The sequence below is a fragment of the Lepisma saccharinum genome, unplaced genomic scaffold, assembly GCF_977018435.1.
Source record: "Lepisma saccharinum unplaced genomic scaffold, izLepSacc3.1 HAP1_SCAFFOLD_692, whole genome shotgun sequence".
NCBI lineage: Eukaryota > Metazoa > Arthropoda > Insecta > Zygentoma > Lepismatidae > Lepisma > Lepisma saccharinum.
In genome coordinates this window covers 70,826-87,502 of record NW_028143363.1, presented here as the reverse complement: position 1 = coordinate 87,502, position 16,677 = coordinate 70,826, and the positions used below count along the sequence as shown (strand labels likewise).

The window sequence follows — 16,677 nt, the reverse complement described above, 5'->3', positions numbered from 1 at the left end:
ATGCCTGGATAATCGATTCTGTCTATGACGGTGTTGTGTTTCCTCACCTCCACCTGCGAGAACAGGTGAGGCACGAAGTTGTCAACGAGTATCAAATTTGCATTTAGCGGAAACGCGTCTCCGCTTTCCTTCTTCACCACGTCGAATTGAAGGTAGAGGTCCGCTCTGTGAGGATGAACGAACCCATCCCCTACGTCCACGTCGTATTCGATCTCTCTGTTCGCTTCGTTCAAATTGGCGAACGTGCGACGGTTGGGAGGAAAAGATTGCAATTCGTAACTTTCGATTTGCTCCATTTTTACTATGTGTGTTATTTATTATACGTTGATCTCCACGATGGCAGTGGTCGTTGCACCTGCGAAATCCACCACGTCTCCTTTCTCGTTTGTCACCACCAACTCTATGTCGTCTATGCGGTTGCGACATACTGGAAAATAGATCGGCGAAGAAGGTGTGTAGATGATCGGTTCCATGAATTCGGAACTGGGTTTGAACGTGGCTATGATTCCCGTCTGCTTGTGACTTCCTAACAATCCGTTCGAGGATTTCGTGATCATGCCTTCCGCCACGTTGCAGTGAACGTTTAGAGTTTCTATGGCTAGAAATTTAGGAATGTTGGTTGCCGTGTGTTTGATGCCAGCTTCGAGTTTGGTGTTGTTCTCGAAACCTAAAAGTTCTCCCATAGTATAGATCCACCAAGCTTTCTGAAACCTCGGAAAATATGCGAACTAACCGGCCTCCCCCACCCCCTTCTCTCACCCCCTGTGTTTGCTCTGGCGCTGGTCGGGCAAGGACCTTCCCACTTCCGCTGACACAGTGTTGCTAATTTTACTCTCTTCAAGAATTCGAGGAGTGTTGTTGATGTGCGTAGACGTGTTTTTGAGTAAGTGTAAAATGTCGAAAGTTGTGCACAGCAGTGAGCGAAATTTGCTACTACGAATCATCGAGAAGTGTGAAGAAGAGAAAAGAGACGGGTGGAATTATCCTCGCGATCAACCCCTAAAGAGAGCAGTGTATCTAACGGGACGGTCGGAGTCATTTCTTAAAAAACTGAAAAGAGAGAAAAAAAGATTTACAAACCCCTGACCAGAAATTGTCAACTCCTGGTAAACGGAGACGTGCTCGACAAAATAAGATTGTCATTGACGACATGGATAAGTGTATACTGCGAAGGAAAATCCATGAAATGTACGTAGTGAAAAGAGAAGTTCCTACAATATTGAAACTTTTAGCTATTGCTAAGGAAGAAATTAATTATCAGGGGGGGCGAGAAACATTACGGAAAATTATGAAACAGATAGGCTTTAAATTTAAAAAATGTAGAAACTCTCGCTTAGCTCTGGTTGAAAGAAGCAACATTGTGGTTTGGAGAGCAAGATATCTTCGTGCAATCAACAGATTCCGCAACGAAGGGAGGCCTGTTGTTTACATTGATGAAACTTGGATTCATCCTAATTACAAAGTAAAAAAATGTTGGCAGAGTGAAGATGTGTCAGGTGTCTTCACAAACGACAGTCCGGGGCAGAGACTTATCATAAGTCACGCCGGGGGTTCCATGGGGTTTGTTCCAAACGCACTTAATATATTTCAGGCCAAAACAACTTCTGGCGATTACCATAACGAAATGAATTCCGAGAACTTCGAGAAGTGGTTGGAACAGAAACTTATTCCGAATCTTCCACCTAGATCTGTCATTGTTATGGATAATGCCTCCTACCACTCAATTCAAACCAATAAAGCCCCGAACACAAAAAGTAAGAAACTAGAGATTCAAGAATGGCTATTAAAAAATAACATCACTTTCGATATCGAACAAACAAAGCCAGAATTATTGCTGAAAGTAAAAAATAATCTTCCCGATCCGGTATATCGAGCTGACACAATTTTGAAAACCCACGGCCACCACGTCCTTCGACTTCCACCATATCACTGCGATTTGAACCCGATCGAGTACATATGGAGCACCATAAAGCGAAGAGTTGCCTCACGAAACGTAACTTCAAATTTGAGAGAAATAAGGGCTCTTACCGAAAGTGCAATTGACAGTGTCACAGTGCAGGAATGGGAATGTATGTGCCAACATGCCATCCGTTTGGAAAAAGAATACCAGAAGAATGATGGAATTCTCGAAGATGAAGTTCAAACTTTGATTATAAACCTGGAATCGGGTTCCGAAAGTAGCGATGTAAATAGCGACAGTGACAGCGAAAGTTCGAATTCGGACCTCTCCGGCATAGACACCTTATAATCTGCCTCCAGGCCAACCGGAGGCAAGAACCCAAAAGTAAGTTGCTTTTTTTTTTACATAATTTTTTTTGTAGTTTACATAATTTAGAATATTAATGTTATGTGTTTAAATTGTTGATATCCTTCTGCGCGACAGCTGGCGTTTTTAACTTTAGTGTCCCCCTCCCTCCTCTCTCTTATGCTATGTTATTTGAATTACCACATCTAGAAACGAAACTTAATATTCGGCCTGCATATTTGTTTACTTGCAAACCTTTCACGGCACACGCCCACTTCTAGATTTGGCAACACAGGGGGAAAACACGTGTTTCTGCCATCCCTTCCCTTGCCCCAGAGTTCCCGAGCTCCCCTCCTAAACATTCGACACTAGCGCCACTTGTTTCTGGCCAGGGTTTCAAATAAGTTGGTAGATCTATACCCAGGTTTATGGTTTCCATCGCCGATAGGATTTCCACTCTGTGCGTGACCGAATTTTGAGAAAGGTACGTGCCTTTGGGTAACTGAGCTTGCAAAGTGGAAAGATTGTATTGACCTGGCGTGACGACAATGTGTTCGCTTCCGACGCTAATTTTGTTGTTGTGCTGCGTGACGTTAGGTATGAGGTACATGCTGTAGAATGCACGCAGAGCTACGGATTTAGGATAGACGATGTCGTCGTGCAGCGTGAGTTTCAAGATTGAAGATTCGCTCGTGAGATGGAACACGCCCATCGTGTTTTAGGTTCCACAATGCTTTCTGAAAATGTTCCACCGAGGGGTTATTTATTTTAGACATGTATGCGAGAACGGAAAGGCATAGGTGACCGCAGTTAACATCGGTGAAACCCTGGATGCGTTTGTCATTGTAGTAGAGGTTGGCAACACTGAGATACTTCACCAACCTGGCAGGTGGTGTGCCACCGAACGAATCGAAAACAAATGCATTGTTATCGTCAATTTTGAGGTAGCATATCCAATGTGTACCAGGATTTTTGTAACTGTCCAGGTTGACCACGCCATACTCCCTTTTCTTCGCAGCAGAGGGTAGAGAATCGGACATGAAAACACCCCTGAAGTTTTTTATTCCCAACAGTTCGATCAGAGATTCAATATCGAAGTTGGACAGGGCTTCTTCTTTTTTTTATATTTTTTCAAAGCATCGAGGTTGCTTTTTTGTTTTTTGGTTATACCTTTCCCCTTCTTCTCCATAGCCAGGTTGTGACGTTTCTGTTCTTCCAATTCTGCCTTGTTCTTCTTCGAGTCGATGACGGTTTTTGCAATGGCGGCGCTTCCGCCGGCCAAACTTCCAACGGCCCCTAATGCTGCCAGGATGGCTGGGATGCTGAATATGAAACCTCCGATCTTTTGCTGTTTTCGCGAACGCTGCAAGCGTCTCAATTGAGGTGTGCTGAGAAGTAATTTCATTCCGTGTCCTTTCGTCAAGCAAGAACGTTTCTTCTCGCGTTGTTTCTTGGTGAGTAACCCATCGAGGGCACCTAGATTTTTCAGATTGGAGTATGGTATCTGGTACACGACACCCTTGGGCTTCATGATGATGCTTTATATGCTATTTTCACGGTATGTTATTTATATATATGTTCTGAGATTTTTTTTGTTTTGTGTAATTTTTTTTTGGTATGTTATTTATATATAAATGTTCTGAGATTTTTTTTTTGTTCCGTGTAATTTTTTTTTCAAGGATATACTCGCGCAGAGCCGTTACACAAATTCTATTACATGCTTTGTTTTCTTACCAAGAAGTTCCTTTGTACCCTTGTACACGATTTGAGTTTTATTCTCGATTAAAATAGCTAGCTTCTCGTCGGATAACATGTTAACGTATCGATCTGGTAAAAATAGACTGTATTGTGCGTTGAGCAACAGACGTGCTTTGGGGCCATACTGGGTAGAAACAATTGAACCCGAAGTTATCGTGTAAGGTTTGTCCACTTCTAATTCCTGAATTTTTACATATTCGACTGATGAATTTAGCATTTGTTTTAATGCTTGGGCGTCTAGTGATTGTTTACTCATTTTTTCATAAATGACAAACACAACTGGAGTTTTTTTTTACGTAGTGTTATTTATATACCGAAGAAATTTTTTCACGGTTCGAGAAATTTTTTTATTTCTACACACCCCATCCAAGTTTTTGTTTCGTGTTCATGGCGATGGTGGTGCCCAGTGCTGCAACTCTTTCTCCCAGCGAAGCGTCTCTGCTAACGAATCTTTCGAAAGCTGCGTGCTCTAATTTTCTGTCTGCTTCGTGACGTGCATCCAGATCGGAGCGAGTGGTGTTGTAAGCGATGTCGTGATCTTTGCATGCGGCGTCCAACAGATTCACACCCTTGTCTCCTCTCTCCAATCTTTTCTCGAGTTTGGTACCTGGTCCGCAGTACTGGTAGCCAGGTAAATGCATCTCGAAAGGTAACTTGTTGATGATGTCGTTCACGAGACCCTTTCCTTCGGCCACGTTCCAGAATCTCGGAGGCAGCGTGTTGATGATTTTAATGAGGTACCCTATGCCCTTGTCGTCGTTTACGATGAAGTTGGAAAGTTTTGTGCTGATCATGTCCACGATGCCAACCTTCTCGTTGTAGAAATTACGATTGCCTGCATTCTCCTCTCCTGCAATAACCAACAATCGGTCTATGAGCTTGCGCACGTCGTCCACCCACACAAACTCTTTGGGTAATGTGTTGTAGAGTTTGACGCCACTGCCTGTTTTCACCTGGTTCCAAATCGGTTTGATGAGATTTCTGTACTTCTCGCCGCTGCTCGATTTCACCCTATTCTGCGAGGCGTCGTTGTTCTGGTACAAGGCATCCGTCATGATCAAAATTTCCTTGTAACTCTGGTAATCTTCTTCGGTGTAATCCTTCGGCTGCTTTTTGGCAACGAGTTCCCACAGTCCCACCGTACCCGGATACCTGTTCCAGCTATTCTTATCGCCTAAATTGACTTTAATGTCGTTGCCTTCGAAGCTCACCTTCGATTTTCCAATCTTCCAAACCACACCGCCGCCTTCGTTGCTCTCCATGCTCGGATACAATCCGAACACTTCATCTTTGTCGAATTTTCCCGTGCTCAGGTAGTCTCGTGCCAAAGGTCCCAACTCGATCTTATCCAAAGACGACGACGTGCTGCTTATGGCTTGACGTCGTGCCGGTACGTCCTTCAGTTCGAATGGTGTCGAAGGAATGCTCGAAATAGGCGTGGGTACGGTGTAACTTTTAGCTGCAAGTGGTACGAGTTCGTTGATCAAATTTTTATTTTGTTCTGTGACGCCTTTAATTTCTTTACCTAGATCACTGATGGCGTCGATTACAGGTTGATCTTGACGTTTCTTCTCTTCGTAGAATCCGCGATTCTCGGATTTCCAACCTTTGAAGCGTTTCGCGAGGTAGTTTCGCAACTTGAGATTTTCGTCTTCGATTTTTCGTTTCGCCATAACGTTATTTATACACGTCGTTTCTCACAACGTTGCAACGTTTAGAAAGTCGTTGATTTTGTTTCTGTATTTTCCGTCGTTGGGTTTCCTCGTCATGTCGATCGTTGCGAATCCGAAATCGTCACTGTTCCAACAGTGGGAGCAGCAGCGTTCCGAAAATTGATTGTAGTTCATGTCTCCGCCTACGTAGTCATCGTACGCGTGCTTGAGGTTGGTGTGATCTTGACGAAACAAACATATGAAATTAGCGTTGTCGCGTACTAACTGTTTTGGAATTTTGGAAAATGTTTGAGCTAGGAAGAAGCAATCCATTCCTTTGTGACGGCCTTGCGTGAAAAAGTTGCGAATTTCATTTTGATTTTCCAGGATGACATCGTCGAACACAACAACTGAATTTTCACGACAATCGTCGAGTGGTTTTATTTCAGATGCGAAAGTTGCAATGTCCAGACCATCGTACAGTTTTATCAGTTGCTGGTATTTCGCTTGTTCGAGACTTTTCGAAAATACGTAGAGGTGCCTGTTCTTCCAATCTAACCAATTTGGTGCGAGGAGAAAATTGTCCACGAGCAGTGTTGTTTTCCCACACCCTGAAGGGCCTACGATTAGACAGCGAATGCTGTCGGGAAGCAACTCGCCGTTTTTTTTCTTCGTTTGACTTTCCGAATCCGGTAGACGCTTCACCACGTTCCACGTACTCACAAGATCACATCGTTCGCGTCGATCCAACTCTTTTCCGGAAGCCCCAGCCATTTCACCAATAGTTTGTCACCTTTTCTACGCAATACTTTCTCGATGAGGTACGTGTCGGGATGTTTTGTTTTAGAGAGTTCCTCTTCGTAAAATCTTCCTTTCAAAATCTCGCCGCTACTATCTTTTATTATATACGTGTGTCGGTTTCCGGATAAAACTCGAACCACCGAAAAAAGTTCCGTACTCCAATTTTTTGTGAATCCCTTCTCGAAGGTGCGTTTGAATTTGCTAATCCTCACCTGGTCTCCAATTTTGAATTTTGACTTCTTGGTAGTCGTGGGAGTGTACTTTGGACAGTAAACTGTAGAAATTAAACGCTGCTCGTCGGACTTGGTAACGTCAGCTGGCTTCATGCCTATCGTTCTGTGTACCGTATCATTATAAGTGTCGACGAGTTCCGGCAGTATGTCGACCCATTTGTAATTTCCTCGAAGCGTGAATCGTTTCCACATGTGTGTTTTCAAGGTTCGATTAAATCTTTCCACGATGCTGGCTTTGATGTGGCTGAAGGTCGAATAATGTCGAATGCCATGTTTTTGAATAAACTTTTGGAATACTGCGTTGTAAAATTCTTTACCATTGTCCGTTTGCAAAAACCGTGGCCGTCTGCCGCTTTCGCGAAAAATTGTTTTGAATGCTTCCGTGACGCATGTTCCTGTTTTGGCCTTCAAAGGTAGAGCCCATGCGAATTTCGAAAACGTGTCTATGACGGTGAGGAGGTACTTGTTGCCTTTGTTCAATTTATGTACATTTTTTAGATTGCCGCTGCTCATCTCCACGAGGTCACTTTGCCAGAGGTCATCGATTCCCTTGGTTACCACCGCCAAACGTTCGTAGTTGCGGCGTGCAGGTTTATGCAATTCTTCGACGATGGCTTGCCTAGACATTTTTAGAGATTACGTTTGAAGAGAAGCACCAGCGTGATGGGATTCAAAGAGGGTGGCACTTCGCTCGTGTTTTGAACGATCAGCTTATCGCCGGCACTCACGTCAAAAACGGTGAGATCTTCGTCTTCGTGTATTTCATATATGTTGCGCGTTTCGTTCCAACGTGCCAGAGGAATGTTTCCTGCTTTCTGGACACCACGATTCGATATCAAGGTCATGGTGGGAACGCTAGCTTTTCTGCCGTGAGACCAGTACGAAAATTCATTTATCTGAATTGTACCATCGAGGAGAAACTTGTAGTACGGATGATAAGGATGTAACATGTACAGTTTGTTACCTTCGACGAACGTGGAGATTCTCTGTTGATTGGGTACGCTGTTGATTTCGATGGCTTGCAGAGAATGCAGTTTAGCGAATTTAGTATCGACGCTAACGAGGTTGCTGTGAAGCTGTCCCAGTGTATTTTGTACGGGCAACAAATATTCGACTATGGTATCCGTTACTGTAGAAAATGAGGGTTTGATTTTCACTTCCACGTTCAACTGCTTGAAGTTTTCGTTGAGTTCTTGCAACTTGGCACCGAAAGAGGCCAGCGTCGATTCCTGCGTGGATTCCAGCACTCCAACTTGATCTCTGATGTTGACGACGATACTCTGAAGGTTCTCGACTTGATTCAATTTCGAATTTTTCTCGGTAAGATCGTTCACGATGCTTCGCATCTCGGCAAACTGCGTGTGAAGATCGGCGACGCTCTGCGAAGTGGGCAGCGTTGACACCAGCGAAGCAAGTTCGTCTCGAATCTGTTCCACGTTCGCCGTTTCCGTTTCTAGTCGTTTCAGCATACGTGATATGTTCCTTTTCAAAGTGTGTAATTCTTTTGAGGTGGGGAGATTGGCCACCCTACTCTCGAGATCGCTCAATGAACTTTTGATGTCGCTCGAATCGGATAGTGCCGTCACCGCCGATTTCAATTTTTCCAAATCTTCGCTCGAAGGTACGCTCGTCCGTAACGATTCCAAATCACCCTGTATGTTGTCGAGGACATGATGAAAATGAGCAAGATTGGATTCGACGTTCAAATTTTCTAAATATTCGATCTTCTGCTGGATCGTGCTTAACGTGTCTTGAATGCTCGTCAACGCGCTCGCTTCGGCGTGAATATTTTTAATTTCTTCGTTGATCAACTCCAGAGACGCCTGAAGCGTAGCGACGGTGGTTTGAATGTGTTCGAAATCTTGATAAGCCTCCAATTGAATTTTTATGTTCGCGACGCTTTTGCCGATGACCTGCAGTTCGTCTGACGATGGTAGGTTCGTCATGGTATCTTCCAAAGTCTGCAACTTGGATTTAATTTCTTCCAATGTGCCGGCGAATTCTTCTTGTAATTTGGAAACGACGACATGCAAGCGTTCTACATCAATATCCTTCACAACGGTTTGAAGTTCAGAAAAATTCTTTTCTATTGCGGAAGTTCGTTCTTCGATTTCGAGTTTCAATTTTTCCAAATCTTCATTTTTCGATTGAAATTGCTGTAATTTGGCCAAATCATTTTGAAGCTTATCCACGCTCAACTGTATATTTTGAACCTTGTCGTAAGAAGGTACGTCAACATAATTTTTTATGAGCGTTTTCAATTCGGAATCGATTTTCAAAATAGGGTCGAGACATTGCGTTTGGAGCGTAGCGATCTCCGACTCTAAACTTTTGTTTAAGGTCTCCTGCAAAGCGATCAAATCGCTCCTCAACTTTTTAATTCGGACATCCAACATGAGAATCTCTTCTGCATGGTCTACACGCTTGGTGTTGCCGAAAATGTCGTTAGGCATTTTGGTTAACGGTTATTTATAATAGGATAGGTGATTCGTAATTCTACGAAGAGAGGAATGAGTTTGTCGTAATCTCCGAGGAGTTCCACGTATAAACAATCTCCTGCGGAAACATCGTACGCCATGTTAGAAAGTACCTTGTCGTGCTTGATTCGAAAAATGTTCTTGCCGGTAGATATTTTGATTTCGCCTACGTTTTCCGGATTCACGGTGATTTGAAGTTTTCCATCGATCGGAATCTCGTAGAAATGTAAATTGTTATTAAAAACATAAAATATCTTGCCCACATCATCATTTAGTTTCGTCCAGATACTATTGAGATGAATGACCAACAGACCCTTGAGTTTAGGTAACACGGAAGGGTAAGAGGTTATTGGAATTTGATAGTGGAGTTTCCATGTTGCCTTGTTTCCGGAAACCAAAAAGATTCATTGTCCCTGTTATTTAAATTAAATTTCTACATGAGATGCCCTTCGTAGATCGAATGAAGAAAAGAGAAGATTTTATCTGCAGCGGTCCGCAATTCAAAAGGCTCGAGAACATGTAATTATGTCATTATATTACGAGGAAGAAGAAAAAGTAAGACTTGAATTTAATGACCCTCGTGTTTAGAGCGAGCCTTAACGACATAATAACGAGTTTCAACTTTTCATCGCCTGAGGGCCCCTCTTTTCCTCCGTCTGTGTTTGGAGAGGAAAAGACACAGTGGACTTCATGGCTATGGGGTTACAGTTAACACACGTCACATTTATTGCTTCCATTGTAGTGGCCCCACTCTCTCGTGTGGATTTGACAATCGAGAACACGTAACTTGTTGTCTCTTGCATCCAATGCGACCTTGGTTACGCGCGTCGTGTACAGCTCGTGTAATTTATTCGCAATGCGATGATCTGTGCTGAGTTTTCTTTCACCTTGAAACAGGCATTCTTTGTAGTCTTGCATGTTGAATTTGCTGGTACTTATTTTTCCTACCCCTTTCGCTTTCTTGATCTCTTTCTTATCTGCAATCTTGACGCAGTACATTTTGGCACGAAGCCCCGCAAATTCGCTGATGTAATTACCAGCCGCTTCGTCTTTGAACTTTCCTATGGTCATTTTGTTTTCCGTCGAATGCAAGTGATGGCCTGATGGTAAGTTACTGAAATCAAAAAGATGCTTCATCGAACTCAGATCACGTTCGAGGCTTGGTGTTTGGATTAGAAAAATGAAGCTATCCGTGTCAATGTAGCATATTTGGATGTTATCTCCGTAAAAGAGTTGAAACCGGTCGTAGTACGATTGGTACATGTGCAATTTTGATAGTTCAAGGACGGTGGCACCTATGACAATCGGCTTGTTGAGCATCACTTGCTTCTTGTTCTTCTCGACGAATACCAGATTCTCGTCGAAAATGGTGAAGTTTTTGAAGTAGGGTGACGCGACAATCTTTTCGAATTTCTTTTCGTCCGTGACCAACGTTGCGTCGATGTAATTACGCACGTTCTCCATCGTCTTGCCGTAGATGGCGTTATTGAACAGTTTGTACAGATCCTTGTCCGCAGGCGATGTCGATTGCGCTCTGCGTCGCGTGTTCTCGGCTATGTACGGTTCCAGCCACCTGCTCTGCCTAAATTTCAATCCTCTGTGTATTTTCTTCAGCTGCAAGCCGTGACGCACGTAGAATTGAAGGAGTCGGTAGTGCAGAACGTAATTCCTCTTGTTCTCCATGCTTAGTATGAGTTTTGGCTCCGATGATCCTCCAGGTGGCTTCTCTTTGGCGGGGGCCAGGGCCAATCCGCGATGTTTCTCGTGCAGCGTTTCGGGATAATCGAGATCCACTTCCAAGAAACAACCCCATTCGCTATCTTCGCTCCAGTTGAGAAAATCATCCTCGCAGGAGAGTTCCTCTTCGGTCATCCACGCGTAGTCGCCGATGGGAAGACACTGGGACATGGAGTGGCCATACAGGTTGTTGACATCCCAGTAGACGATGTAGGTGTTGGACTTCGATGCATCGTAACCAGGCGTATGAGGATTGTTTGCCTGTGCATGTCTTCGGGGACATTGGACGATGCCACCGCGTATCGCACTCTCCATGAAGGCATACTGTTTCTTCTCTGCGATGAGTCCCAGTTCCACGTTGGTGTATTTCATCATGGATTCCCAAGTCAATCCCGGCGTCGTGAAGAAATACGCAGGATCCAACTTGTAGATCGAGATGCATCTCTTGCGAAACGACTCGAAAATGTCCATGAGGAGAGTCACGTCCAATTTCAAATACAGGTCGTGATAATCACGAAAAGTTTGGCAATTGAAGGCCGTCCACACACTACGAGCGTGTTCGTAGTCCTCTTCGGAACAGACGTCCTCCGTGAGATGGGAATAAAATGCCTCCCGGGGTGGAAGTTCCGTCTCGTCAAATTTGTCGAAATCATTGACGTACTCGTAGGGGTAGACGCCCTTGCGACGCAACAGATTCAAATTATCATCTCTCCCCGAAGAACACTTTTGCTTGGTGGCCACAAGATCTTCGTCGCCAAGTTGAGCTGCAAGAGAGGCCAGGCTGGAGGACAGGAAATTATAAGAATCCAGGATTCTAACTTCCACACTTCCTCCTTCTTCGAGAGGGATCCACACTCTCACCGCAATATACTTCTCGCTCGTTCTCGGGATGATGCTGTTTCGAGAAGTTATGTTGTACAGCTCTTTGACGAAGAGATGCGTATCGTACTTCTCGGTGTAGTGCAGAAACACGACAACGAAATGCGACTCCTTAATCCTAAGATTGCACGAATTACAGATTGTGCTCAGGAATAATCCATTCTGGTGGTCATGGTGTATGACCTTGTGATTTTTGGGGGTGAAAGCCTGCTCACACTCCGCGCATCTTGTCGCCATGTCATGTCTCTGCTGTTGTTCCGTCGTGAGAGCAGGTGGAGAAACGTAAGAACCTTTCAGGCTGGGTGCAAGTTCTCTCGCACATTCCGCTATCTTCTTAACAAAATGTTTTGCCACATCAGGTCCGCAATACAAGATGACATCATTTAATTTTTCTCCGTAGATGGAGAAACTGCAAGGCTCGTGGTGAAAAATTTGGATCGTGCTTGAGGTAGAGGGATCAGGGTTGCAAGACGTCATGGGAACCTGGAAGCTTTCAAAATCGGCATAAAGGACAGCGGGATGGTGGAGAAGAGCCTGGTGTTTCTGAAATTTCATCTTGGTTCCGGGTTCCGGCATGACATCTTCGGGTTCTGCATTCACGGAGCCAAAACACTTGTGCTGTTCTTTCGTCTTCTTTCCCACGCGAAAAACTCTCAAGCATCGATCGCAAATGTCGATCTTATCGCGATTCTTGCTCATCTGTCTTCCTACTAATCGTGAGAAATTCCGTATCAAACTGTAACGGCCATCTACGAGCAAGAGTCGAATTACATTTTTCTGGCTTCTCGCAGGTCTTAACACACGAATGTTGCCGGAATCGTCAACCCCAAACACAGAAATATCGAGATCTTCTCTTTTTTCCTCTCTATAGTTTCTTAAAAATTGATTGATCTTATTCAGGGGCACAGGATAGGAAATTCCTCTCATCATATTCTCGTATCTCCTCTCATATCCTCTGTAATTGGACAGGCGTTCGGGGTGTTCATTATTAGCTGGGTGTAATGCGGCGATGACAGACCATAGGAAACTCTTCGCATCATTACTTTTTATGTTCAACACTGCATTTTGTTTTTTTTTTGTTTTTTTGTTTTTTTGAGCGCTGCGTAACGGTTTGAAATTGCAGACTCGAAGCTGTAACATGTGGCTGCGACCGCAAAGACTCCATCCACTTCCACGACCTTCAAACTCTTCTTGTTTTTGTCCCAAGTGCTCGAATAGCCGTGTCACAATTTCCTCCAGATCGTCGTGATTGCTCTCATGTAAACCTTCGCACCCTACATAAAAGCTGAAAGTGCTTGACTCGGACGAGACAACTTTCTCATACAGCAGGGTCAAGACGAGATGAATTTTAATTGCAACATTAACGAGGCAGTCCCGTAATTGATCGACTATCGGAGATTTCACATTGTCGAGGAAGGTGCTCGAGTCACATTTTTCGTCAGCTCCAGATTTATACGTCATGATGCGTGCACTTTTATTCAAAGCACCGTCGCCTTCATGCGCATCAATGCGAGATTTCTTTGCCGGGGGGACTACGACGTCATGTTCCGGTAGACGACATTTTTTCAAATGCCTAGCAATATTAGGTTTAGAAATTAATTTTCCACAGTTGCGACATGCCACTTTCCCGCAAAGACCGGAGGGACCTGGTTGCGGTTCCATTTTTCCTCTGTTATTTATATATACAGATAAATTTTTTTGGGGGGGGTTGGTAGGGGAAAGCACACTGAAACAGAAGGAAAAAAGTTGAAAAAATGCTAGACATTTTTTTTTTTCCTTCCACATATATATATTATTGGCGAGCCCAACTTAAGAGTTCAGTATGGGGCTTATGGCAACAGCGTTGCCGCATGGTGTGCAGTAGAAGAAAGCTCCAGCGCACATCGAGCGTCTGCTGTGGTACACGCAACAACAAAAGTTAGTGGTCAACAGGGTTGTTCACTGCCAAACTTTTCCTCTAGAGGCGCCAGCCCTGTTTGTCCCTAAATAATTTTCGTTCGTCATCTGGTTGCCCTAAGCTTTACATTGGAGTGCGATAGGATAGCTATTCAAACGTTATTTTCAACGAAGGTAAAAACTTCTTGTGTAAATCGATAACAAAAATTGTTTAGCAAAGCTTTAGGATTATGTAGCAAGTCATAAATTTCTGAAAATTACGTTGTCCTGAACCTAAGAATTAATATATTAAAGCGCAACGACAGGGTAGCTCAGACGGGCTAAATATAGTATATTTATGCACAAAGAGCACTAAACTAGACGTTATTTTGGTCGTCCCTAGCTGCTATGGGTCTATAATTTAAAAAAAAATAGATTTCTGCACTACGGTTTTATGTTTCCTCTTGTTGCAACTTGCGAGTATGTGCAATTCAACGGCGGGAGTAGGAATCGGGAAAACTACCTAAATTACAAAAATAAAATGTATTAAGTGGATAAGCGCATAATATTTATTATTATACACTATGCCCTATCCTATAACTTAATATTAACATATGTTTTCTTTGTATGAAGCAGACATTTCCCCCTCGTATTTTCGTCCTTTTAAGATTATAATTCCTGTAAATAAGAAAATCCTAGAGGTTGCGAGATATGAAACAGAATGTAACATATTTCTTGTAATAAACTATTCTTCTCAATAAATATGTATGTATAAAATAGAGAACTATATTTACTAGCTATGAGGAAAAGTATGATATCACGATAAAAAATAAGTCGGGTATTAATAACAACTAGCTATAAAAAAAGTGCAGTCGCGTGGAATTATTATGTATTATTCTTTACCAGATTCACAAGAATAAAACACTTAAATTGTGAAAATTCAAAGTGACGTAAACAAGTGCTGTGCAAATTTAATGCTATTTTTAGATCCGATATCTTTTCTGTTATTAACAATCGTCTTATTAAAATTCTTAGTTTCACAACACTGATGTTCCGATATAATTTCCGATGTTAAGATGAAATTAAACTTGCAATTTAATATAATAGCAGCACGTTCAGCATCAAATTCCCCTTATATTTAAATATGGGAGAACAATTGCCTATCAAAAGCGTGGGGTCACAACATGGGTGCTGGCACCTACAATAGTTTGCTCTGACTGGAACATACAAGAATGCATGACTTGGTGGGAAGCTGGTCATTCTTGCAGCTGTTGGTCGACAATAATGACGGTCCGTGGAGGAAGATTTGAAAATAACTGTTTCCGAATATACTTTTTATACGTCTTGCTCTCTATTTTATCACAGTGTTTTTCTTTCCTTTATGCACATAAAGGCGACAACGTTACCACTGCTCTATCGGGGAGGCCTCTTTCACATTTTTCGGTGCACTGTCTCATTTGAAACAGAACAGTGTTCATTATAATACCGGCATACACCAAAGGACCCCGGTCGTCGCATTTTAATTAAGGGATTACGGTTCTATACCCTGTGGAGGCATTTAAAGGTTCGTATCTCACATAAAACCGTAAGTCCGTCCAGTCCCAATTAACATATCTGTGCAGAAAAGTGAATTTAAAACTCAATTAATCAAAAACTAGAGGTGTGAAATAGATAAAGTTCTGTTGTATTTGTGTAATAGAAAAAAAAAGACAGACATTGGAAATATTCAATCTAAAATGCTCTCGCTTTGTGTCCATCAGTTAACGTTATTGCCTTTCAAACAACAAGTTCCGGATTAAATTTACTTAGGTATCTCATAAATCTATTCCCTATTTATGCATTTTTTGCGTCAAACTTTACTATCTGGAAAAAAACTGCTCGATCATTTTATGTTCTTTTAATATAATGCTATCTAACTTTTTATAATAGTTAGTCATCCTTTGGGAAGAGCGAGTGAACCGGGGGTATTCCCGCTAGATCCACCAATGCATACAATATGCCTGCTTTCAGAGAAAAATTCCCCAAAACAAGAAAGCCCACACACAAATAATAAATTTCTTGACCTGGCCCCAAGACGGAAGCCTATTCACGAACTTTTGCCTGGCCATTCCCCACCCCCCCTTCCCTCTTCCCGACACGTGTTTGCAGCAAGTGGCAACAGGCGAATGGCTGTTATTTTTGACTCCCCAAATCGCGCTTAACATAAGAAAGGAAAGCACATTTTTTGAATGTTCTGAATTGTAATAGAAGGTATAGAGCATCAAAACCTTACATTTCCTCTTCTTTTTGCATATTTATTATTTTCTCTTCGCATGTTAATAACTTTTGTTTCTGGCAGAATGGGGATGGGGATCTCAAAAGTAAAAGCCCATAACGGCCCATACTAAACTCTTAACTTGGGCTCCTCTATAGACGCGAACAGTATGTGTGTGTGTGTGTGTGTGTGTGTGCACTGTTGTAGGAGGTAAAAAATATGCGACATGTAAGTGTGTGTGTCAATTTTTTTATGACTCCTCTTGAATATGTGTGTGTCAGACGCAAAACAAAATATAAATATATCATGAAAAAAAATAAAAACTTACCTTTCAAGAGAGATAGAGAGACTTCAAAAACTTGTAGCTCACAAAAAAAAAACTTCCACGATGATATGTATGTATGTATACTGCCAGACAAACAAATTAAAAAATACTGAACTGCCACGATTGACGTTCACCTTTCAAGAGAGATAGAGAGACTTGAAAATAAACTTGTAGCTCACTAAAAAAACTTCCACGATGATATGTATGTATGTATACTGCCAGACAAACAAATTAAAGAATACTGAACTGCCACGATTGACGTTCACTATGATAGGAAGAAAAACTGCTACGTTTATATAGGAATCCCCACCCCACAGGACTACCCCTCCTTTGGTGGGGTGATGACCTGCAGTCGCTTCGAGGCACGAAGCACGCAGCAGGCCGGCCGGATGATGATATCTCGCTTCTCGCAAGCGATCACCTTCTGGAGCAGAGCGGGGG

General features: G+C 42.8%; 1 protein-coding gene across 1 annotated transcript; it reads left to right on the top strand.

Annotated features, from left to right (window-relative positions):
* The first annotated feature begins 1,624 nt into the window (after positions 1-1,624).
* Positions 1,625-2,248, top strand: LOC145983135 (uncharacterized). The gene has a single exon (XM_083116413.1). The coding sequence runs from the start codon at positions 1,625-1,627 to the stop codon at positions 2,246-2,248; it is 624 nt and encodes a 207-aa protein (XP_082972539.1).
* Positions 2,249-16,677: the final 14,429 nt, after the last annotated feature.